Source organism: Crotalus tigris, unplaced genomic scaffold (genome assembly GCF_016545835.1).
Source record: "Crotalus tigris isolate CLP2741 ecotype Arizona unplaced genomic scaffold, ASM1654583v1 scf7180000017550.10884619, whole genome shotgun sequence".
In the NCBI taxonomy this organism is placed as follows: domain Eukaryota; kingdom Metazoa; phylum Chordata; class Lepidosauria; order Squamata; family Viperidae; genus Crotalus; species Crotalus tigris.
The window spans coordinates 4,187,659-4,214,052 of record NW_024096468.1 but is presented as its reverse complement, the minus strand read 5'-3'; the positions used below and the strand labels follow the sequence as shown (position 1 = coordinate 4,214,052).

The 26,394-nt window shown below is 37.3% G+C and overlaps 1 protein-coding gene across 4 annotated transcripts in view; it reads left to right on the top strand.

Annotated features, from left to right (window-relative positions):
• The window catches only part of LRRN2 (leucine rich repeat neuronal 2), a 166,979-nt gene extending 158,245 nt beyond the window's left edge, over positions 1–8,734 (top strand). For all 4 annotated transcript variants that reach the window (XM_039340954.1, XM_039340946.1, XM_039340937.1 and 1 more), the window contains one exon: positions 5,234–8,734. In XM_039340954.1, coding sequence (XP_039196888.1) covers positions 5,481–7,631 — 2,151 coding nt within the window. In that variant the 5' untranslated portion in view covers positions 5,234–5,480 and the 3' untranslated portion in view covers positions 7,632–8,734. The remainder of the gene's footprint in view (positions 1–5,233) is intronic.
• The last annotated feature ends 17,660 nt before the right edge of the window (positions 8,735–26,394 follow it).

The window sequence follows — 26,394 nt, the reverse complement described above, 5'->3', positions numbered from 1 at the left end:
TTCTTTGATAATCTCCTTCCTAAATTCTTTATATATCTTGATTTTGATTTTTAAATTCTTGACAATTTCCACCATTTGTTCTGACACAAAGTTTACTTTTTTCTGTTTCTAGATCTCTAGCAGTTATTTTTCACAATCGTCCTTAACAACTTCTTTGACTTCATTCCACAGTTTTGCTGGTTCTCTATCAATAAAGTTCAGGATTTCAGAGCAATGATTTTGTTATCTGTTCCACAACCAACCCCAGGCAACATTTTTGCTGTTATAACTGAGCCTCTTCCACCTCCTTGCACTTATAATATAGTCAGTTTAATTTCTTGGTAGTCTGTTAAACGATGGTCATGTATAAAGATATTGTTTTGGAGGTGGGAAGGCTTTGTTAGCAAATGAAGATATCATTGGATTGCCTATGATATCAATGTGTGGCTGATTCACTTTACCTTTCACTGTATTGAGCTTTTCTATATTTATGCTTTTTAAATCCCCTGATCCCTGTAATTCTAACTTCACAGTTTTGGATTTTCGTTTCCTGCATGGCAACCTCAGCAGCTAGACAGTCTGAAGCTTTAGCCTACCAGCATCATTAACCCATTTAGTATTCCAAAAGCTCCTTAGCTCCTTTTCTCAGTAGTATATTGAATGCCATCTGACCCGAAGGTCTCATCATCTGGCATTATATCATTGATCATTTTATATTTTCTAGCCATGTGATTTTCTTGCAAAAGTAGTTTAGCACTGCTTTCTCTTACACAATATGAAAGGTTCCCTTTGTTATTAGTGTTCCTTGTAAACATTTTGCTGATTGAAGTAAAAGACAAATTAGGGGTTCCACACCTTACATTTCTATGTAAAGAACCTACTAACATTTAATTACTCATGATACAACAACTTCCTCCATTAGTTCTGAGAATTCTAAACTAGATTAACAGAAAGTGATAGGCCACTTTCATTGCTGTCCTCAGGCAGTACAAAGTGGAAACGACTGGGTGAGGGCATTGCTGTTTCTTTTTTTATAAATATAAATATTTTATTAATTTTCTATTTTTACAATCATGAGTACTTAATAAACAATGTGTTGTCTGGGTCTATTGATACTTCAGTGATACATATTAACTTTCTCAGTTTAGTTCCAATACTACACCATCCAGTGCTTCCTTGGTCCTCTCTTCCTTTGGTGGTATGCATTTTTTCACAAATACAATTCTTGTTACTGTTAATACATATACAATTAAATGTAGATATCTTTATCACCTTTTTCTGGTATTATACATAGTGTCAGTTTATAATATCTTTTTTAGCCAGAACATATCTCAATTATATTTGCATTTAAATCCATTTGTTCAATGAATATCCTGTTTTTCTCGCTTTTAAAAATTTTTAATTTCCCATCAATGTTCAAAATATCTCACTTATAATTTTCTCATAACAAATTATATTTGGGTAACCAAAAGCTTCCCTTATTCAAGCCCTTTTAAAATTTTCATATTTTCCATCTCATAACAGAATATAATATTCTAGTTACAAATCCTATCCTTCTAATTATAATAATACTTTTATTTCTAATAGTTATCTATTTTCTTAACCATATTCAAACATCTGTTTAATAATATAATATCACATCTAATAGGTCAAAACCTCTATTTTCTTCAGTCTTACTCTAGCTTTCTTCCTTTGCCAAATAACTTTCCAATTCAGTGCATTTGAATCATCAAGTAATTCTTCATCTGTTTTTGTATATATTATTTGGAATGAGGAAGATAATTTGACTGAAGTATTTTTGGAAGAATGCTCAACCCATTTATATTCATTCCATCCTTCTCCTTCAGTTTTTCTTTTCATTTCTTGTTTGTCAATATTCAGCATTTTTCCTAACAGCTTTATCATCCGTTCAATCAGCTCTTCTTCCTTATCCTCAAATGTGTTCTGAGATCTTGACAAGTAAGATATATTTTCCATTTCTGGTGTTATCACTGCATCTTCTAATTTTTCATTTGTCTGTATCTGTCTATTAATTCCTTCCTTTAGGTCCTCCATCTCTGGATCCGTTTCTTCTAATTTTCCTTCTGTTTTCTGGGTTACTAGTTCTTTCTTTGTAGTCATTGTCTGGATTTGTAACTTTAGGTTAGAAAATTGTTCTATTTCATTTGCGTTATTTTGAAATAAAACAATTGTCTCTTGGATTGATTTCAATACAGAAAGAATTTTTTTCTGAGATTCAGTAACATTTTTTTGCTGGTATATCAAGCTGGGGGCTTCAGAGACAAGTGTTAAAGATGGTTTTTTACCATTTGTGGCTAAGTGTGGAACATCCATTTTGTTTTATAGTCCAATAGGGTCCCCAACATAGATAAGCAGCCCAAGTTTTTTTTTCTCTTTTCCCAGCTGCAGTCTGTAAAAGTGAAAGTTTCCAGGAACAACAAAGAGTCTTATCTAAATCTGGGCTTCAAGCAAGTTTCCTTTAAGCATAATAAATTGTAGTGTTGTGATTCACCAGTAGATGTCATTGATGCCATCTTCCAGCTTTCCAAATCCAAGCCTATTTTACAGACTTTCAATTATCTTTTCTAAAAAAAAGTCTCAAAGGTACTTTTAGTCCCCAAATTTCAAAGCTATATATCTGTATTAATTCCAAATTAATCTTGTAGTTTTCTCTATTTTCTCCCAAAGCAATTAATTTGCCACTTTTCTTTTCCTGAGGGAGCGGAACAAAAACTTTCCTTCCCTCTCTCATCGGGGACGATTCTTTGCTTTGGGCATTATTTTTTCCAGGAAAGAAGTATTAAGGTCATAAAAAGAGGATACAGTCTCACCCAATTCTATCCAGGTTGCTCAAAAATTGCTAGTTAGTGCTTATCTTCAGTTGTCAGCAGCTTCTGGTCATATGAATGTAGCCAATCTTTCCCCTACCACTTTGGAGGGCTTCCTCAGATCCAGTGGAAGGGGTGGCACTCCTCTGCGATCAACAAGGGTCCCCTTCTTCTTCATTCCTCTCTGGGGTGACTTTCAACCCTTTTTAGGGTCCCCACGGGGCAAATTCGAATGTGGAAGATAGAGCCCCATCTTCCTGCATCTGTCACACTGCGACACTTAACCGAAAGTCAGGGCACTGATGTTTCTCACTCGACATTCATACTCAACTTCTATATCTGATGCAGCTATCTCAGTGTGTCTAATGGTAGAACTGACCCAGTGGCCCATCTGTCATCTGCATCTTCTCCTATTGCCTATCTAGATCCTATCTAATTGTTGCTAGGTTCAACTCTTTGCCTCAAACACAGTTGCCAATAAGAAAAGGTGTTAAAAAATAATGGACAATACAGATCCCTGCATGAGTCTTAGAGCTTATTCACAAGTGAAACTAAAAAAACTAAAAACACCTTGGAGTGTTTGGAACATGTCTCTTGTGAACACTAGTAATACCAGTTAGCAAATAGGAAGAAAGTAATTTTGCAACCATTTCATCTTCTCTCCCTTCTGAGAAACTATATCTACAAGAGATCCAAAGTAATTACAGAAGTGTACCTGAAGACAATAGTAGAATTTCAACTAACAACTCCATATTTTTCAGTGTAGGACATACTTTTTGAGTCAGGAGAGTCTTCCCCCTTCCTTCCCTATTTCTCCTTAAGCTGCTGGTAAAATATAGGTGGTCATCTATTTATGACTTGTAATTTGGACCAGAATTTCTGTTGCTAAATAAGGTGGTTGTAAAGTAAACCATGGCAGATTTTATGATTTTTTGCCATGCTTATTAAATGAATCACTGCAGTTGTTAAATGAATCATGTGGTTGTTAAGTGGATCTGTCAATGGTGAAAAACCTAAGGTTCTACTTTTAGGCAAGAAAAACCAAATGCACAGGTATAGTATAGGTGGTAATAGTGGTAATTGTGAGAGGAGTTTTGGAATCCTAGTGGACAATCAAATATGAGCCAGCAGTTTGCTGCAGCTGCCAAAAAAAGCCAACACAGTCCTAGCCTACATTAACAGAGGGGTAGAATTAAGATGAATTATTAATATCACTTTATAATGCCTTGGTAAGACCACACGTGGAATACTGCATCCAGTTTTGGTCACCATGATGTAAAAAGACTCTAGAAAGAAGAGCAATAAAGATGATTAGGAGACTGTAGGCTAAAACATATAAAGAACAATTGCTGAAATTGGGTATGTCTAATTCAATGAAAAGAAGGAATAGAGGTGACATGATAGCAGTGTTCCAATATCTCAGGGGCTGCCACAAAGAAGAGGGAATCAAGCTATTTTCCAAAGTGCCTAAAGGCAGGACAAGAAGCAATCGATGGAAACTAACCAAAGAGAGAAGCAACCTAGAACAAAGGAGAAACTTCCTAACAATTAGAACAATTAACCAGTGGAACTACTTGCCTCCAGAAGTTGTGAGTGCTGCAACAATGGAAGCTTTTAAGAAGAGATTGGACAACCATTTGTCTGAAATGGTATAGGGTTTTATGCCTGAGCAGGGGTTCGACTAGAAGACCTCAAAGGTCCCTCCCAACTCTGTTATTCTATTATTCTGTGGCTTCCTCCATTGACTGCTTGCCAGAAGCCAGTGGGAAAGGTCACAAATGATGATCACATGATCCTAGGTAACTATAATTGTCATAAATGCATGCCTGTTGCCAAACACCTGAATTTTGATCACATAACAGTGGGTATGCTGCAACAATCATTAAGTGTGAGAACTGGTCATAAGTCAGTGTCATTGTAATTTTGAATGGTTGCTAAATAAATGGTTGTAAATTGAGGATTATCTGTATGATACCAAAGTCATGACTAATAATAGAGCCCTTTTTAGTATTTAGAAAAAGATATGTGTCTATGTGTTTCTGAAAGAGAAAGGATATTTTTAAATTTATGACAAGAGTGGCATAAACAGTATGGCTTTTCTGAGAAAATAATCTTGCTGGTCGAGCAGATAAACTCCTGTAAAAAGCAATTATGGTTTTATTGGTCCAATGGTGTCCTTATTTCTATTACCACCATTTTACTGTCCTAATTTAGTCAAATCAATTCAATCAGGTTTCACAAAAATATGTACCAAAAACTCCATGTGAATCCTGAGTTTAAGAGTCTAAGTAACTCTATCCTAAATCAAAATGTACTTTATAACTTCATGCTATCTCCAGAATGTGGTCAAAGTTTTGATTTTCATGTGTTGTTACATGTATATTTCCATTTTTCTTATAAAATTCTCTTTTCCCAATCTCTTTCAGTTAAAGCTGTAAGGGGAAAAAAAACAACAACGTTACAAGCAAAAGAAGAAAGGAATTGTTTATGGAAGAAAAATAGCCAAACTTCTGATTAGAGAGGGGACTACTACGGCTCCTTCCATTATGAACTCTTCAGCTGACAAAGCTTCTTACCTTTAGCATAAAACTACCTGCAACAACCGCAGAGATTCTTGAAGGAGTCAGTGACAAGGCAGTGGCTATTTCCACTTGCCTTCATGTTGAATTCCAGATGTGTCCTGTGAAAGCATTTACTTTGAATGGAAGTTGCACTTGCCCATTGAAAATGAGACACTTCCAATTGAACTTGCTTCTCATCTGTATGGCAACCACCACTGCTATTCTTGTTGTGCCATGGAAAGTCAAATGTCCATTGCAGTGTGTCTGCCAGATCAGACCATGGTATACTCCCAGGTCTGTGTACAGGGAAGCAGCCACAGTTGACTGCAATGATTTGTTTATCTCCACAGTGCCTGAAAGATTGCCAGAGGGAACACAGATTCTTCTCTTGCAAAGCAACAATATTGTCAAGGTCGAGCAGAGTGAACTGGGCTATCTGAAAAACCTGACAGAGCTAGATTTATCACAGAACAGTTTCTCAGACATTTGGGACTTTGGTCTGAAAAATATGCCTCAATTGCTGAGTCTTCACTTGGAAGAAAACCAGCTGGCTGAACTTCCCGATAATAGCTTCTCAAACCTGGCTAATCTTCAGGAACTTTATCTTAATCACAATCAAATACGCAGGATTTCTCCCCAAGCCTTCTTAGGTCTTGGAAATCTCTTTCGACTCCATCTCAATTCCAACTTCTTAAGGACAATTGACAGTCGCTGGTTCCAAGTACTACCCAGTCTGGAGATCCTAATGATTGGTGGCAACAAAGTAGATGCCATTCTGGATATGAATTTCAGGGCTTTATCAAATTTGAGAAGTTTGGTTCTGGCTGGAATGAACCTAAAAGAGATTTCAGATTATGCTCTTGTAGGCTTAAAAAATCTAGAGAGCTTGTCTTTCTATGATAACAAGCTGATCAGTGTTCCCAAGCGAGCATTGCAGCAAGTTCCTGGACTTAAGTTCCTAGATCTGAATAAAAATCCACTTGAGAGGATTAAGCAGAGTGACTTCACAAACATGCTACACCTCAAGGAACTGGGACTCAACAATATGGAAGAACTGATTTCTATTGACAAATTTGCCTTGATCAACTTGCCTGAACTAACAAAATTAGATGTGACCAACAACCCTAAACTATCCTATATCCATCCCAGTGCTTTCCACCATCTCCCCCAGATGGAAACTCTCATGCTCAACAACAATGCTCTAAGTGCTTTGCATAAGCAAACACTAGAATCCCTCCCTAGTCTGCAAGAGATAAGCATCCACAGCAATCCCCTCCACTGTGATTGTGTCATCCGCTGGGTCAATAGTACTGAGAACCACATACGCTTTATTGAGCCTCAATCCACATTATGTGCTGAACCTCCAGACCTAAAAAGAAAACATATACGTGATGTCCCCTTCAGAGAAATGACGGATAGATGTTTACCCCTCATCTCTGACAAAAGCTTCCCTTCTTATTTAGAGGTGGTAGATGGTGAAGACATCTCTCTTCATTGCAGGGCTTTAGCAGAACCAGAACCAGAAATCTACTGGGTCACACCATCAGGCCTTAAGCTATTGCCATTCTCAGAAGATGGAAAGTATAAAGTGGACTCTGAGGGGACAATGGAGATTCGCAAGGTCACAGTACAAGAGGCAGGCCTCTATACGTGCATGGCTCAAAATCTCATAGGTGTCGACACTAGAAGCATCAGCCTAATAGTCAACAGTTCTTTTCCCTTTAATAAAGACACGCTAGAGCTGATCATTGAGGAAGTCCAGACTTACAATATCCTGATTTCATGGAAACCTCATATCAATACCATTTCATCTAATCTCACTTGGTCCAGTTTCAACCCCGGCTTGGACTTAACAAATGTAGCCCGTATTCCAACAGGTACCCACATGTATAACATCACAAGATTGCACCATGATACAGAATACTGGGCCTGTCTTCATATAGCATTTGCAAAATGGCAGACCAAGGTTGCCTGTGTCAATGCCAGGACTAAAGAGGCTCAATACCAGTACTTAGAAAGCAGGCAGGGTGCCCTGATGGTATTGTTCCTCTGCTTATTGATGCTGTCTATAAGCCTCATAGGCAACTATGGTTTAAGTTCTTTCAAATTTCAATCTAGAAACCAGGGAATCTGCATGCCATGGAAAAGAGCCTCACCTTCGGTTCATGTAGTATATCCAACCTTTATCAAACAGTGGGATCAAGAGAGAAAGAGTGAGACACTCCTAGCCATGGAGGTACAAGCAACATCACTGGACTCGTGAAGGTTGCGGGTTTTTTCCTCTGCAAGAAGGGTGGATAAATACATCTGGTGAATTTCTTTAAAAATTACCAAATACAGATAAAAAGGGAAAAATACTGAAGTATAAAAACCATGAATAGGGAAGATGGATAGGAAAAGTTGTCCCTTTTCCACTCAAACCATGAGTTTGCTTGGCCAAACATATTATCTTTTAATCCAAGATAAAGAATCTATTTTTACTGAAAGAAAGGTTGCTGAAAAGACAGGCAGACAACCTGAGTTGGAAAACATCAAGCTTGAAATTCCAAAACATCTCTGCCTCTTCCAGGCAGCTATGACTCCTCTGGCAGCCTGTTACCAATATACTTTGTGCTCAGCACATGTCTGCTCCCCACGGAAGTACAAAAAGGCCTTTGGAGATACCTTTCTCTGTGTGTGGATGTGTATCACCACAGACAATCTTGACCAAATCCAATAAGCCTCATGTGACCTGAAGAATTTGCCTCCTGCAGTACTTTCCCAAGGAAGCAAATGTGATACAAATAGAGGCAACTTTCTCAGGCTTGAGAATCAGGAAAAACAATTACAATCGAAGGGTGGGGAGAATGAAACTTTGAATCCATTAACCATGTCAGTTAGCCAGTATAGACTGGATTTCAATTCAAGAACTTAATTTCAATATTATTTTGTAAACTTTTGTGAATAAGATTGAAAACAAAAAGAACAGGGGGGTGAAGATTTTTTTTTTTTTTTTGTAATATATGTATAAATATAAAGGGGAGGAGGGATAGAGGGGACCCTTTATATACCAATCTACCATATGGAAAAAACTTTATGCTAGGTCAGCATTGCTTCAGCTACAGGGTGGGTGGAATGATAAGGAGGGGAGGGAATAATACTTGATGTAAGATTGATTTCAAAGAATGAAAATCTCTTTGTTTTAAAGCAGCTGATTTCCATGCGGCTTAACTTGAAAACATCCCAGGAGACGATATAGGCTGAATGGTTGAGAAAAAGAGGGAGGATGAATATTCCCTTTTCTAACTCTGTCATCATTTCTTTGTCTCTGATAAGCCAATTAAAATTGCAAATAAAATATTTCTGTAGTTGTGTGCTTTCCCCAAAGCTCTTCCTAGATACAGTGATTCATGACAGCAGGGGAGGAGGGTTGTAAGGGATGTCTGCTGATCTGTGATCTGGGATAGGGTGGCCTAATCCTCAATTTGCAAAAATCTCTTGAGTATCTCAAGAGGACGCCAGCAGGAGGAGCAGAGCTGCTGCTGCTATTATTATTATTATTATTATTATTATTATTATTATTATTATTATTATTGATTGCGCAGTCAGCAGATGTTTAACCTGGGTTTGACATGTTTATGTACCTATCAAGTCCTTCCCAAAGACCTGGGATAGGCAGATATTGCTGTGTAATGGTATTAGAGGTATTTATTTATTTATTATTTATTTATTAAACAATATTTATATAACCACACAACTCATACTTAGGTAACTCCAGGTGGCTTACAATATTTTTAAAAAATATTATCCTTCTTGCTGGATTTGATTTTCAATGACACATCATTGTGTCATCATTTTCAGACTGTCTATTTGCCATGAGAAGTATTTGAGAAAACAACTTTTCTTCCAGCTTTCTGGCCCTGGCTGTTTGGCCAACAAAGAGTCCTGAGTTCTATGTCCCATTTGTCATCAGATGTCCAGGAACTCCGACATTATCAGTAGCAGCAGCAGCACAAAAATATGAAATCACAGCTGCCAGGTTTTTAGCTGGTGTTGGCCTTCATATGCATCAAGTTCTTCCCAAGAACCTAGGATGGCATAATGTATTGATATATGGGTGGATACAAGCAATATGGCCTTTTGTAAAAGACAGAAGGAAATGCTGTCAATGTGCGTATTTTCTAAATGCCATCCAAGGTTTTTTGGTATGGCACCATAGATAATATATATTATTTTTATTATAATAAAAATACATATTGTAAATTTACATATTATAATATGTAATATATAATTACACATATATACACACATATAAATATGTAATTATATGTAATTTTACATGTGTATGTATAAAATAACATATAATTATAGGTGTAATTATAGGTATATAAGTTTGTGTGTGTGTGTCCACCCAACACCCAATAATAGGGCAGTTTACAAATTGATAAAAAAAAATTAGCACAAAAACAAAAGAAAAAGAAACAACAGTGGTAAAGACAAAAAAAAGCCAGATGGGAACAAAGAAGAAAAGGGCCGTCATTCATGCTCACCCAAGGTCTAGGACATTGGTTCTCAACCTGTGGGTTGGGACCCCATTTGGGGTCAAACGACCATTTCACGGGGGTTGCCAAACAACGCAGTCCGCCATTTTTTTCCCCTTTTCCTTAGCTGTGCTACTCCCTTTTATTCTATTGGCTTTTGAAAGCCAATAGAATAGACTCTCTTGAATAGAGTCTAATTCTATGGGCTTTCAAAAGCCAATAGGAATTGTCCAGGCTGTCTCTGCCCTGCTGAGCCCACCAAAAGTCCCATTCTGCAAACGGTGCTGCACTAGTTGAGTAGTCCTCGACTTACGACCGGTTGAGTAGTCCTCGACTTACGACCAGTTGGGGGTTGCGGCATTAAAAAGGTTGAGAACCACTGGTCTAGGAGAAGAGCCAAGTCTTCAGGACCAATTGAAACACCAGTAAGAGTATATTTTGATCAGACTGTGTCAAAAAGCTGCATAGCTTCCAGCAGGTCAGATGCATTCTCAGAACCATTACTGTCCACTTATTTTGCTAGTCGGCATATGTTGTGTGTTGACACTTATAATTTTTAGGATAAATACCAAATAACAAAACACCCCTGGAGATGCCAGGATGGTGATAAACTTTTAAGAAACTTTTAAGAAAATGTTCCTGAATATGTTCAAAGCACCAGGGGCCCTTCCTTAATCTTCTACAATGAATCCACATAGCAAGGATGGTCTCCAGAATTTGACTCACAAGGAAGTCAATTTTGTCAGGTAACTCCTTTTTTCCCTTTCTCCACCCTTCGGAATGCTCACCATGGATTAAAGATAATTAACAAGAAGGGAAATAATGTCTGTATTTACATTCATGGGAGAAAAAGGGTTTACAAGCAAATAAACAAGCACTCAACAGCAAGTGCACATTGAAAGGAATGCAATAGCACAAGCTATTTGCAGAGTGCGCTCTACTATGGAGTCAAGCTTTCACATGGATCCAAGCCACCAACTGCTCAAGAGGCAAAAGGCATCAGCTATTAATGTATTAAAGGTCAAGGCAGGGATCTTGTCAGTTTCAGGCAGCAGTACAAGTTATGCCAGAGGATACTAATTAACTAAGGTCACAGAACAGAGCTTGTTAACTTGTGGGTAACACTAATTAAGGAAATACCAGGCTACAGACAAATGCTACTCAGGAAGAGATAGCTTATTTAAGCAATCTATCCACTTTGGGGGGGAGGGGGAGAGGAAAAGTCAGGCAGAAGATGGCACTGCAAGTCATAAACCAAAGTTGCATAGCCCACACTCTTTTGTTGGTAATACGGTTTCCCAGGGTCTACAAGTTAGACTAGAGAACAAAGGCCAATACTCCTGAATTCACCAACTGCTTCTTCTTACATTTCCATTTTTAAAGATCCTGTCCAAGATTCCTTCAGATCATGCCTAAATCTTTATCTATTCACTTGGTCCTGCCATCTACCAGATTTTCACCAACATGTACAAGAAGAGGATAATCAAAACTCTGATTATTCCTGCCCTTACTTAGCACTCAGGAGAATGCAGCTAAAGAGAAACAGGACTGCTGAGTTTGGCAGTGGACCCTCTGCCATGTATTGAGCTTTTGCATGTGACCAATGATGTTGACTTGGGTGCTAAGATCGTTATCTTCCTCTGTGAGTTCTTAGTGCAAAATTAACCTTTGTTTAGCATTTCAAGGGAGGTATTTCTAAAGCACTGTCCTGAGATGTAGAGCTGGGGATGGAAACAGTGCGATTGTCATTCCATTTAATGTGCATCCAAGACTGTAATTCTATTACCCTTTAAGCAACACAGGGACACTTAGAAGTGACCCTGCCACTACAGACTTTTCTTTTCTTCAGAGCTAATAAGATGCAGGAAACATTAGTATAGTCCCAGGCTAGCTGTGTTGAAGCTGAATCTATTAAAATACCCTTGTTATTTCTGCCTGCTAACATATAAACTCTTCTTCAATTTCTTGTCATCCTATTGTATTATCCAAATAAGAGTTATGGGTAGTCTTTGCTCCATAGCTTTCCATTGGGACATTATGGGGTATTTAAAAACAGCTGGTATGGGATACAATAAATATTTATGCTTTTTTTTTCTTTTTGGGACATGAAAGACTCCTGTTCATTATTCCAATGATTGAGCCTATCCTCTTCCCCCAACTCTCTCCCAAGATGTTTTATGCCTCCATTTCCCTAAGCAATCACCTTCTGGAGCACATTTTAGGGCAGTGTTTTTCAAACTTGGCAACTTTTAAGATGTGGGGACTTCCAAAATTCCCCAGCCAGCTGAAGTCCACATATTTTAAAAATTGCCAAGTTTAAAAAAACACTGTTTTAGAATATTAGATGCTTTGGAGCAGGGGTGTCAAACTGCCAGCCTGCAGGCCAGTTGCATCATACAGAGGCCACGCCCACCCCAGCTCCAGCAATACAAAAAAAAGTTGTGATACATTGCAACACATCACATTGACACGGCAAATTTGACACCTTCGCTTTAGAGCATTCTTCTACATTTTTCCCCAAAGATGTTATATATGTATGTATGTATGTCCATATGTATGTATGTATGTATATCATGCCTCAAGTTTTCCAGGTTCATTGATACCCTTCCTAGTTCATTGGTACATATAGGCTCTAAAACATACAGCACTCAGAAGTTGAACTCTGGAAATATAGCAGAGGGGATGAGGGGAACAAAACCGACAAGAATTCATACAGCATGTATAATTAAGCAGTTAAATGATCCCTGGGGAAATGGTAAGAGTGAGCATATAAATGCAACAAGTTATGTGGATATTTTGTTATGAACATTCCTAGACATGTTAACATCCATCCATATCTCAGGCCCAATCTATTTCCGTCTGCATTAGTTAGACTCATTGAATAGTCATAAATGCTATGATAGTCATTGCCAGTGTGTATGGGGGGATGCCTGTGTTGTAGAGATAGAGATACCGTATTTTTCCGTATATAAGACACTATTTTTTCCTGTAAACACCCTCTTCAAAAATCAGGTGCGTCTTATACACGGAAAAATAATGGCAACCTCCGCAGCAGAGGCATGCCTGTGTGGGTTGCCATGCTGCCTGGTGCAGGTGTCAAGCCCCTGTGGGCTTGCCACTCATGGGAGGAGAGAGGGGGCAAGATCGTCGGCCTGCCAAACTTCCAGATTTGCTGGCTCAGCTGTTCGGCGCTCCGCCGAATAGCTGATGAGCGCAGAGAAACTCGCCTTCCAGAGTGTGTCTTATAGATGGAAAATACGGTATCTTTTTTTATATACATTAACATTCCAAGTGTTCAAGTCAAAACATAACAAGATAATCAGCAGTAATTCATTACCTATCATAGTACGTAAGCTTCAGAGCTAGCAACAATTTTGTTCCAATCAACTGACAAAAATACAGACCGTAAACCTAGGCAGTAATTCTGCCTTAAAATAACAGTCTTTCTCACAGGAAGGCCAAAACAGCCACAAAATAGGAACAGTAGCAAAATATGTGACTCTGAAGAGTAGCAGCCGCACAATAATTGGTACAAATAGAAACAATTGCTTATGATGTGGATATCTCCCTTGTTGAATTGCTGTCTGCAAAGCACTTTTAGGCAATTGCTTTCCCTGTATTAGGAAGCTATTCATTAGGACACAGGTGCATGACAGAGGGGTGTACTTTGCCTTTGAGCCATGCCTGGAGACCAGTCTCTAAGAAATGATGGGTGGAATCAAGTCAAAAACTAAATCTGATTTATTTCCACATGCATTTAAATGGGATTAAAATGAAATACAATTAATAGGATTCCTTTCTAATCCCTATATATAATAATTTGCCCCTTTTGCCATACTGAAAATATGAGCTGATAATGACTTTTTAAAACCTATGGAGACTACATCAAGGGTTGGAGGGCTGTAAGTGACTCTAAACCATACAGCTATGGCATAAAAAAGAACCACTGTGGTGCAATGATTAAGGTTGTAGAGCAGAAGCAAGAGATCTGGATTCTAGTCTTCCCTAAGACACAGAAACCAGCTGGGTCACTTGGGGCTGGTTATCCTTTATCAGACCTACTCACTCAACCTTGACTTTGCCACAATCTGCCAGTATGGTAGATTGCAGACCATTACCAACCAGATCATTACCAATGAAGAAGCTATCATCCTACAATGGATTGATTTGGACTGTTATTACTACTACCAACAACAATAACAATAACACAAAAACATTTCACCCTTTTGGCTGCTTGAGTTAAAACTGTTAGGTTAGTGACAAACATAAGGGAAATTTATGCTTCTATATTATTCTTTTCCTCAAGGTAAAAACCTTCCTCCTTAAAAAAAAATGCTGGCCTGTGGTAATAGGGAGAACTTTTAACCCCTTCTTGACTGTCTTCTTTATTTTAAGGTACCTTAAGTAATTATCTTAACATGCTAGCGTTATTACTCTTGTCTTCCCCAACTGTCAGTTTTGGTGAATTGGTTGCTGAAAGTTAGACTGTTTTGCTCAAACTTTGTCCAAAATTATCAATTTTCCTCAACAAGTAGGCTTTAAGCTTTGATTGATCCAGTATGTCCAAAATGTATTGATAAGTTGATCCTTCTCCATTTTTGTCAGAAAAGGTTAGGAACCTCCAGATACCAGGAACCATGCATCCCTAGCCTGGTGTTCCTATCCTGAACCAAGAAGTAGGATTTCTATTTCAAGACAAATTTAACTGGCAATTTATGAATGCACCTGTCTAGTGAGCAGACACAATCAAAAGGCTGCAATGAGGGTGGGTGGGTGCAGTTTTAGGAAGCCACTGAGAGTTCTTTCCATTGTGTCTAATTGTTTTAGAATATATGTCACAGTTTTCATTTATCATCTAAAATAGCAGGAAGCTGCCATCATTTTTCAACAGTTTTACAGGGTGGGGGAGAAGGCTCCAATATTTACAAAAAGAGGACTCAGACCACATAGGGCTCTAGCCTTCAGGTTATAGCCCACATCTGTGGTAACCCTGTTTTGTTTTTGTTTATTAAACTTTGCAGACTTCTATGAACCAGTCACACAATGGAATGGATTGGGCATTTTAGCAAAACTGAATACTATCATGCATCTTAAAGATGGAATTAGGAAGCACAAGGATGTAGACAGTTTGTGAAAATGTGTTCATGTTTTTGACAAGGCTACTGTTATCTGGAGATACCAAATTAGTCCACACTATATGTGTGAAGGACTAATTTAAAACAAAACAAAAGGAACTAAGATGGTGGCAGATTTGGTATCAGAAAAACGCAGCAGCATAGGAGTGAGGGTCAAAGTTTGCAGAGGAAAGTTGACCAGGGCTTTCTTGTACAATGATTATAAAACTCACTCTTCACTAAGTCAATTGTATCAATTAAAGAAGAAGAAGTGTTGGCAGGGAAACTTGTAGCACTCTTCAGCAGTAATCATCTAATGCAGAATATTGCTGCATTAGCAGGTTTAAAAAACCCAGAGAATAATATGTAAGATGTGCCAAGATTCTGTAACTATAATGATGCCAGCTCTCTGTAGGAGACAGGAATTTTGCCCTTGAATACATCAGAAAGGAAAAACCAAAAAGTGTGAATTTTCATCAAGATGCTTGTAATGGCCTACTGCTAGAGGCACAGTTGATGTTAATAGCAAAGCAAGCCTAGGCCCATTTTTGGCAGTTGCATCAGCAATGGTTCCGAAATAGGCTGCCTTCAGTAGTCACAGCCTTTGATTAGATTACTGCAATGCACTCTATGTTGGAACATAGAACACTGAACAGGGAAGTGAGGTGACTAACACAATATCAATATGACACCAATTCTGAGAGTGTTGCACCGGTTGCTTATAAGTTATTGAGTCCAGTTTGTAGATGTTGGCCCATGGAAGTTTTTCCCAAGACATGTTTTGTTGTGCCCCAACATTTGCCTTCTTTTTTCAACTTCAATTAATTGAAGTTCACCCAAACATTTATTGGCTAGATCCAAATCTAAGCTGTCTTTATGCTGGCCCATTTTTTGTTTTGTTATTTGTTTGTTTGTTTTTTTAGATTAGCACTTTTTAAAGCAAGAATAGATGTGATATGGAAATGTCTACCACCTCAAAGAAATCCAATTCTCTTTATTTTAAAGTGCTACTTGCCACTCTCCTGAACCCCACAATGAATTAAACCTGTCAAGTTAGCTTGCCACCATTTGATTTACAGTATCTCAGACAACATTGTGAAAATCCAATGTGTCAGATGAATTTTTAACCAATCACAGAACAAATGGGCAAATAAGTCTGAATACATTGGTGTGTAAAATTGACCCAGGGCTTATAGTAAAATAGGAGCAAAGAACCTCATGAGCATATTTGAATAGATTGTAGTAACATGCATAAAGGTCAGTTCTATCTTTAGTGGGATCTAGAAAAAAACAACTCATATGTGTAGGAAGAATTTCAAATGGCTTTCTACTGACTTTCACATATGAATATAGAAAGAAGCAGTTTCTTTCATAAATACACAATATTTTTTTCATCAAAAGTGCCTTCACAGATTAATCTGCCCACACTCTCTCAGCATTTTGAAAAACTGTAAACATATACAGTATCACTTTCACCAGCCTTTTAATTGTTAAATTATGGTGATTATTTTAACTTTTTCATTGTTTCTGTTTATAAATGTTGATAACCTCTTCAATTATTCACCAGATTAGGTGAAATTGGTATCAGATTAAAAAGGGGACGTGCAAAATCTTCTAGTACAATTTATTTTTCTTAGATCTCTCAAATTTTACATCCCTGGATTTAAAAGGATGGTGTTGGTCCATTTGTCAGTCTAGAACAGGGGTGTCAAACTCGCAACTTTTTTGCCATTGCCAGTAATGGGGTAGGCGCGGTTTTGCTATGATGCATCCAGCCCGCAGGCTGACAGTTTGACACCCCTGGTCTAGAATAAGCCTCCTAACTCATGAAAGCATTTCTCTAGCTCAGGCTAATTTTTATTCTTTAATTATCAGTCAGGATTCAAATCAGGAAATAAAAGTAGTACTTTCTTATCTGCTAGTTAATGAAATTTCAAATCACCTATTCTAGATTTGAGTTTATGGTTCTTCTCTGGGCAGAAGCATTATTACAAAGAAATAGCTCTAATCTAAATGAAACAACAATTGGGTCTCATCTCTGTCCCATGGGTGGGATGAAGTAATGGATACAGTTGTTCTCAAGTCCACATTTACCAATGTAAATGTGCAATTATATTTGGGTAAACATTCAGTCTTCTAATTCTGTATTAAGGCTTACATATAAAATCACACAGCACAGTTTTCTTTGTATCAAATGCACCATCTAACTAACATATTAAACCAAAATTGTTAGTTTAAGTCAGCTGTTGCTTAGCTTTTGTGAATTGCTAACAATTGGGCTTAATAAACATAAAATTAGTAGGAATCAAAGCTAAATCTACAACTTTTTCAAGCTGAAAAAGAGGAAATGGAATCAGGATTTTCTATGGCAAATCTGATTTTTTTTCTACACATAGCAAGAATTTTTTCCCACCCTGAGCTTGTAACTCAGGTATATTTAGAGAGGCCACCCGGGAACACCCCCCCCCCTCAACAACAGAAGTAGCAATGCTCTTTAATCTTTCAACTCCAGTTATTAGGATCCTTCCTGACTCTGAACACTTTTGCTCTTAGCAAACATGGCATCACTAAGCACAGTATTTAATCTTCTGGTTAAATTTAATCATGTGCTTTAGCTCCATTGAGTAAATGGAGCTTAATTCCCATGTTTAAATTAAATACATGCTTAAGTAACTTCCTAAATGAAGGCTGCTGTCACCATGAAGCAATTTTTCTTTGATCTATGATACGCTTTCAAAGAAGTTACTCAGGGGCATATATACAGGATCAGGATTGACATTTTCCTTTTTTGCCATTTGATGCTCCATTCCCCAACTATCCCTTTCTACAATTTTATGTCCAGTACTTGCCAAATATATACCATATTTGCTTTTTATTTAGTAGGAATTAATCTAAGCCTACATGTGCTTAACATTTTCTGAAAATAAAGGACACTTGGAGAAAGGTCCAAGAAAAAGGCAAATGGAGTATAGTATTCTATCCTTACCAGATGAAGGACAAAATAATATTGACAATCATATTTACTGGTCTAGTTATGGCTGGCTCTCCTCAGCCTGACTCTCTCTGCTTTCATCTGGAAATGAAAACAACAGGGATTGATTGAAAAGCAATGATAATCAGTAAGGTCAAGCCATGCCAATGTCTTATCAGGGATCACATATCAGTTGCAGCAATGCCATAAAATGGGAGGGGAAAAACTAGCCTTGATGTAAAAGACATAATCAACATTATGCAATTATATCTGAGCAGTAGAGAAGTCTTTTAGAGACCAAGGTCCTTGGGGAAGGCAGGCTGTAGGGAAGGAAACATGAGGAGCCTTTGCAGAAATTTCATCTGTGGTTTTGAGCCCAGCCCTACTTTCATTAGCCACTCATCCATCAGCTAGTTAAATTACATTTTTTTTTTTTGTAATGCACAAACGAATGATGTAAACATTAATATGAAGAAAGGTCTCACAGATAGGGCCTCTGAAATAATTTGGACTAAGTAATTAGTCTTATAAAATAAGCAAAGAACATTAGAACTGAGAAACTATGACTATAATATACACTACCACATCACATACTGTAGCTCTTTTCTTATAATGCTCTAGTTTCTTATTAATCAAAGAACTGGTGCTGTTTGTTTGTTTCTCTTTCCTGTCACCAACTGGAATGAGCCTCTTACAACTCTAAGCAACTGCCAACTCCCAAAAGGTGAAGAGGACTGATCACAGTGTTTTCTGAAAGGCTATAATTTTTCAGGAGATCAAAAAGGAAAGTCAAGAATCACATCACCATTACAGTTAATATAGGTTGGACATCAGATGGCTGATCATCATTTTAAACAAAGAGTGGAAAGATTCCCCCTCCGATTGTAACATTATCTTTATGGGAGCCCGTGTCAGCACTGGATAGAAGCAAAACAAAGAGGGAGAGGCACAGTAATCACCCCTCCTTTCCAACCTCTTATACACATGGACATTCTTATGTAGCCTCCATTCCATTCTCCCCATCCCTTTTTGTCTTCCAATGTTTTCCCTTTTTAAAGTCAAGTCTTATTTGTAATTGCAATGAGTGTGGTTTTCAGGCTGGAAAGTCATAATAGAGTATAGTTTCCCTCAGAAGTCAGCCTTCTTGTTTATATGTGGCATGACGACTTTGGGGAGTGGAGATGGTGTATGTGGGGGGGGGAGCTTCTATTAATGTCAATGTAAACTTTGTAAAAGAAATAATAAGTGGGTCAATCTGAGCCAGACAGAAGCCCCTTGAACGATCCATCATATCTGAAGGCAAGAAGTTCTCAACTTCAGCTATAAGCAAAAACAGGTCCCTCCAACACAGAGCCAAATATTATTTATCTTTTCATCCTGCTTGCTATCTTTCTATTATAAATAATCACAGAGGTACTTTTAATTAGTGAGAAGATCTTTATGATATTTAGGGAACACTGAATGTCAACACAGCATGAAACTTTCAATTTTTGATGAGACTGACATTCACTTGGCAATGTGTTTCTCCTTCTTATCTATTTGGAGATTTTAAATGTAATTACTGAACCAGGACTGTGAGCTGAAGAAGTGATATGAATGGTGCAGGTATAATGCCTAAATAAAAAAACCAAGAACATTAATATTTAAGAACTGTTGCTTCTTAGGCCAGATTTTGCTGCAGGGAATTAGAATGTGCCTTCTACCAATCCAAATCATATTTGACTGTTTTTCTATTTCACAGAATCTGATCAGTCAGTGAGAACTGAGCTCATACAAATCACTGTGGCAGGCTGCACAACTTCTTTCAGACTGATTGACGGGTTTCTGAGTGAGTTGCTAAAGGCAGCCCCTCCAAAAGTAAGAGGAGCTAAGAGCTTGGGGGGAGGACAATATAGGGCCAGGAAAAAAAACTGCTTTCAATTTTGTTTTAAATTGAAATTAACTGAATAGAATCAGTATGATTGACATTTAAAAATGTACTTCTTTCTGTCATTTTAAAAATTATAATTTAATGTCAACTTTTCAGGGCAATTGTTGAGCGCAACCATGGGCATTAACAGCAAGTCAAAATGATAAGAAAACAATGATATACATACACTGACTGCACAAATCTAGATCCTTATATATTTGCATCCCAATATATGACAAAAGTACCCAAGTTATGGAACTTTTGTTATGACATTATGATGCATGTTTCTTACATGCTCCCTTGCTCCTTTCCTGGCACTTCTAAATGCAACTTTCAAGATTTGTGGGGATGGAAACAGCCTCAGGGCTTCCACTAGTGCATACTTGGGATATAATGCCTACCCTATGGAACCACCTCCCCCCACAAGATCTGGAGGGCCTTGTCCATCTTGCCAATGGCATTGGATGCTTTGAGATACATAGCTTCCAGCATAGCTGATAGGAGGACAAAGCAGCTATTTCATTTGTCCTTGCTTATTGAATTTGAAATGATGAGGGGGAAAGAAAGAAAAATTAGAGATGACTATGGAAGGCCTGCAAATTGAACATAGCTATGCATTCAATTTCTTCAGTAAAAACAGTAAAAATCTATGGATGAGGCACAGTGATTCTATTATAAAAGTTCCCACTGAAACCACCCAATTAAGCTCATTCCAAAGACCCAAATCTAGGATAAAGTTTGATTCATTCAATTTTACAGGTAAGTTTTTAACGGTCTTGTTAAGTAACTTCTGTGAAATATGGATACTACAAGTCAACATAAAATATTATGTGTATGACTGCCTTCTATATGAACTTAATGATTTCTTCACCTCGTAACATGAACTGAGATGCTACACCAGAACAATTATAGCAAGGACTGGAAGATAAATGTTCACATCTCTGTTAGCATGATGCTTAATGCAACAACTTTCATTAAACAAGTAATTGTACAAACCAATTAATTCACTAAAAGTTTTTAACTAGATATCCATGCAATTCTAACAGAAACAAAGAAAAAGTGATGTTGCTTTTTAACAATGAAAAGTTCTTATCTTGTTTCACAGGAACAGGCTAACAATATTCTTCACAGACTTCTCTCATTTCACCTTTTTAATGGGTGGGATGATGAAAGTGGCAGTCCAACACCTCTGGACCTCACAACATTAGAGAAGGTTGCTCTTGAAGTTTTTTATTATTATTTCAGAAGTAAGTATATATGAGCCTCATGGAAAAATGTTTTATTTTCTTTAACACTAACACACAACAACACAGAAATAGAGACTAGAAATTCTGGTTTCTGAGCATTACAGTTTAATTGCCATTGGATATGTGTAAATGGATTCTAAGCTCCATTAATTGTAGGTGCTAAAGTTATCCTTTGTGCCCATTTTAGTGCAGTTTCCTTTAGGAAAGATTAGCTGCACTCCAGAGAACATCCTCGGAAGAGCTGAAGGCATTCAAAATAATAGCTGTTCTCCACAGAGCTGAATACAGGAACATAACATTGTAGACCATTCAACTAGTGGAACTAGTTGAAAATATCCAGTACATGATGGACTCTGCAAGTACCACATTTCTAACAAACAACAGTCTAGAATACCATGTCTAGCCCTGGCATCCATCATGGCTCTAATATTTTCAGACAACTAAATTATGTGAAGAGCTTACTACAACACAGATGGACATAGTCACCAGAAGCAACCCCTTGCAGAAAATACTTCATGAGGAAAGTTCTACACACTAAATGCAATGTTAAATACTCAGGACTGATGAAATCCTGATAAGGAATTATACTGACATTTTGTTTTGCCCTTTCACTTTGTAGTCTTTTAATTTTACAAAGCTAATTGTTGTTCTTACACTTGATTGTGAGGCAAATAGTAATTGTAAAGCAGTTTTTTTCACAGTTCATTTAAAAATGTTTTTGTTTGTTTGGGTTTGTCTTCTTATTGTCTTTTTTCCTTCCATACAGAATATTTTTGCTGCCTAATAGTACAATAAAAGCATTTGGTTAACATAAGTACAGTCATCATTAAATATTATGGTTAATGGTAAATATATGCAACAATATATCATATTTACATCATGTATACATAAAAATATAACAAATAATTGAAAGAATCAGTAAGAAAACAAATTAGAGTTTGGTTGTTTAAAAAAAATCAGACACAAAAGAAAACATAGACAACAACAAGGTGGCATCACAGAAACTAGTATTTTAATGTATCTTTTATGCCTCCCCCCCCCATTGGTCTCTCCTTTCATAATCTCTCCATGATATCACCATGGAAAAGTAACTGGTTAAGGAGACCATCCTCAAAAGTCACTCTGAGTTGAGGACCTGTCAATATCAGACTTCAATACTCTCGTAAAATACTTAAAGATATTTTTTTATCAAAACAAAAATTCACCATATTATTAATGTTGTGAACACTCTTGTTCTTTCCATCCAATATACTGAACTCTTGAACGACAGGTAGTCCTCGACTTATGATTATAACTGACCCTGCAATTTCCCTCATAAGTCATGAGGGTCATAAAGCAGGTCACCATGTGGCTGTGCATGATTTTAAGACCTTTTTTTTTTGCAGTAGTTGTTAAGTGAACCTAAAGTACTGTTCGCTATCGGCACTTTTTCCTGAAAACCAGAGAGAAACTCTGGTTTCCCAGCAAAAAATGTCATAAATTGTTGTAACATGACCATGGGACACTGAAAATGACTATAAATACAGGCCTTTTGCAAGAATCCAAAATGGAGTCACATGACTGCTGAGGGGGCAGCCATTAGAACTTTGGATCCGGGTCATAAGTCTCTTTTTCAGGATCCGTCATAACTTTGAATGGTTGCTAAATGACTGTTGTAAATCAAGGGCTACCTGTACATTATCAGAGACAGAGCTTCACAGAGGATCCTGACTCACAGAAAAGGCAAGGCAGAGGTACATATCCCTATTTAGACTCATAAATTAATCTCAAATTCTGCATCAGTTTCTTCACAAACTAATCTCTACATCTATCTCATTCCTCATCAGCAATGTTCTGAAAAATAAAATGTATAATTCTCTTGTTATTGTTGTCATACCTCAGGTGTAATGTGAACATTTGTGGGTATAAATCTTAATGCTTTCAAGAGTAGTTAAATACTTCATAAAGGATCCATTGCTCAGGGATACAAGGTCATTTTGTAATGAAATCAAATTACTGATTGATTCTAGTTACCAATAATCAAATAGCAAGTATTAAACTAGAAGGACAAATAGCCTGACCTTGTGAATTCAAGCATCACAGCTGGAATAAACATGAGTACCATTTTTTTAGTTTCTTCTAGCCTCTCTTCTTTGGATTTCTTCTCATTACAAATATCCTGTTTGTGTTTGTCTGAAATGGCTTACCGCCTCACCTGCATGCCCGTGAATCAGAAAAGCTACAAATCAGTGAAGGTCCCATTAAAGTCAGCCTAGACTTGCCTCCATGAATTACTAGCTTGAAAGTGGCACCTTGATAACATCACTAATCAGGAAAGAATAGTCAGAGAATGAACTGTGTGCTGTGAATTATAATAGCTGCAAAACTTTATAGGATCTGCTTATTGGGACTTATGGGCCACTATGTAGCTCATAGAGGAAACAGTTGCACAAGGGGTATGTTTTCGACTGTCAGACAAAAGTCACTTCTAGGTTGAGGATGAAGTTTCATTCTCCAAGCTTGTGGGTTGGTTTCTGAACATTTTGTTACCAGGCTAGGTAACATCTTCAGCAGAGTTTAGGGGATGTCAGTGTCAGTGTTCTATTTATAAGGGTCTGTGATGGGTCTTGTGGTGGGTCTTATGGTGGACCAGGTGTGAGTCATCAGTGAGTGTTGTGATGGGTCTTGTGATTGGGAGTTTACCTCGGGTCAGGATTATTGAGAGGTGAACTGCTAGTGGGGGGACTTCTGTGGGTTGATTGAGGGTCAGTGCTGTCTCTGGTTGGCTGATTTGAATCCTGAGGGATTTATAGACTGGTTGTAGATCAATATGTCTGTTGATGAAATTGCTTGTGGAGGGCCAGGCTTTGATGAAATCACGAGTGTGGCGGATGGTAGCATGATGATTTTTGTGTTGCTCCAATAGAACTGGTGCTGTTTGGTGTCAATGTGAATAGAGATTAAGGATTTAGAATCGTGGTGTTTGACTTCCAGCCTGTATTCATGGATCCTGGTTTTTAATTGTTATAATGTTTGTCCCACATAGAATTGATTGCAATGGTTACAGTTGATTTTGTAGAATACATTGCTTCTTTCATTTTCTGTATCTTGTCTTTGGTTCTGGATAATTTCTGGGCATCACTTCCAGATGTTGTCTCATAAGAAGAAGATGAAATGGCTTTCTATAATCCAGTTCTCCTCTCTTTCTTTATGTTCAGTTCAGAAGTCTGCCATTGCCTGGTCAGGTGAAGGTGGATGCTGGAGGATGCAAACATGATGAGCATATTATATAGAGAGTTCTCCTAGAGTTCTACTTAAATATCTTAAACTAAAGAAAAATATTAAATGAGTGACAGAAAAAAATAGTTTGATTTAGTTAAATAAAAGACCATTGGTTAAATTTACAATTGTGCAAGATGTGAAAGAATGAGGTAGCCTGGCAATATCAAATAATATGATGATATTATTACAATTCTTTAACTTGGACTACAGATTGGATTATATTACCCTATAACTGGGTCATGTCTACATTAGGATCAGCACTCCCAAAAAGGAATGTATTAATCTTTGGTTGAATACAAAAAGAAGTGTATATTATATTACAGCACAAGTATAACCAGCACACTAAAATGATGGTGTAAGTGCAGAAGAAAATTAAGTCTGGATTTATCACCCATTGCTTCAATACTAAATATTTATTGTTATGAAAGTGTATCTACCAAAATATATCCATGGAGAGGTAATAATTTATATCAATTGCAAGATTTAATCCTTAACCAAACAAAGATGAAACCTTCTGAGACTCTTTCATTGGGATGGTCAAACCCGCTTTACTTTTCTCAGTATATTCAAATAAGTGATATAATTCAAAATAAATTACAAAAGAGACTTGGCTGAAATTGAAAACCTTGTAAGACAAAACTCAGAACATCTGTTGGGGCTTATTTATAAGTTGTCACTGAAATATGACTCAGAAACCCTACAAGTCAAAGATTGTATGATTAAATGGATACAGGATATAAAAAGACAATTAATTTGCAACAATGGAAATACCAATGGAAGATAAATATCAAATTTGCTGTGAATACTACACTGAAAAAGTGGTGCAAGATGTTTTATTGCTGGTATATTTTGTTGATTGCCAAAATAATACATATTGCAAAAATTGCTGGAAATGCGCCCATTAGATTGTATCATTGTTTTATACTTGCTGGAAATACTATAAAGCTCAACAATTTTGAAAGATAATTTACTACAGACTACCTTAACTATTGATTTTTCTTTCCTGCCAGCTGTTTTTCTGTTAAGCATCACTAAATTTTATATCCCTACAAAGTATATGGAGTTGGCTTTATATACAATAACAGCTGCCAGAAGACAGCATTTGTTTTTGTTTGTGTTTTTATCTACTGGAAATCATACAACACTCCTTCATTAGAACAGCAAACCAAATTCTGCAAGTACACACCAATGCAAAAAAAAAATAACTTTGCATTTAGTTTAAAAAAATAATTCAATGTGTAAACCATTTATTGACTATAATTCTGCACTTATTTATTTATTCAGAAAATTGATATGGCCACCCAACTCACTCATAGTGACTCTGGGCAGTTTACAGAAATAAAACCCCAAATATAAATACAAAACCTGGTTTTGCATCCAAACCCAAATTTAGGTTTCTTTAAATGTTAAATCTTGAGAATGTTTCCACTGGGCTTGCTGAAAAAGCACACTGGAGACAGCCTGTTCTCTTGGAGCTTTCTGGAAGATGAAGATGCCACACACATCACAGGACATCCCTTCAACATCTTTCATACATCTGTTTCAAAACTGCAGTGATATCATAGAGAATAGGTGCATTAAGGATAAAAGAAGATGACTCTGCTGATTCCGGCATTTGCATTGAAAAATCATCCATAAATTGTTTTGCCTAAAATCTGTGATTGCTACTGAGTTTTAGTACAGGTAGTACTTGGTTAAATAGATGAGCCAGTTTGGTATAGGGGTGAAGACTAAAAACCAGAATATAGTGAGTTCTAGTCCTGCCTTAAGAATAAAACAAATGGGTGACCTTAGGCCAGTCTCTCTCTTTCAGCCCTAGGAAGGAGGGAAAGGTAAATTTCTTCCAAAATCTCACCAAGAAAACTTTAGGAGCATGTCCAGGGAGTCACCTGGAGTCAATGTTGACTCAAAATCACAAATATACACATACATACGCCCACATATTCTCTGTGTGTGTGTGTGTGTGTGTTAATGACTACCCTGTTTAGCAACCAAATGTATGGT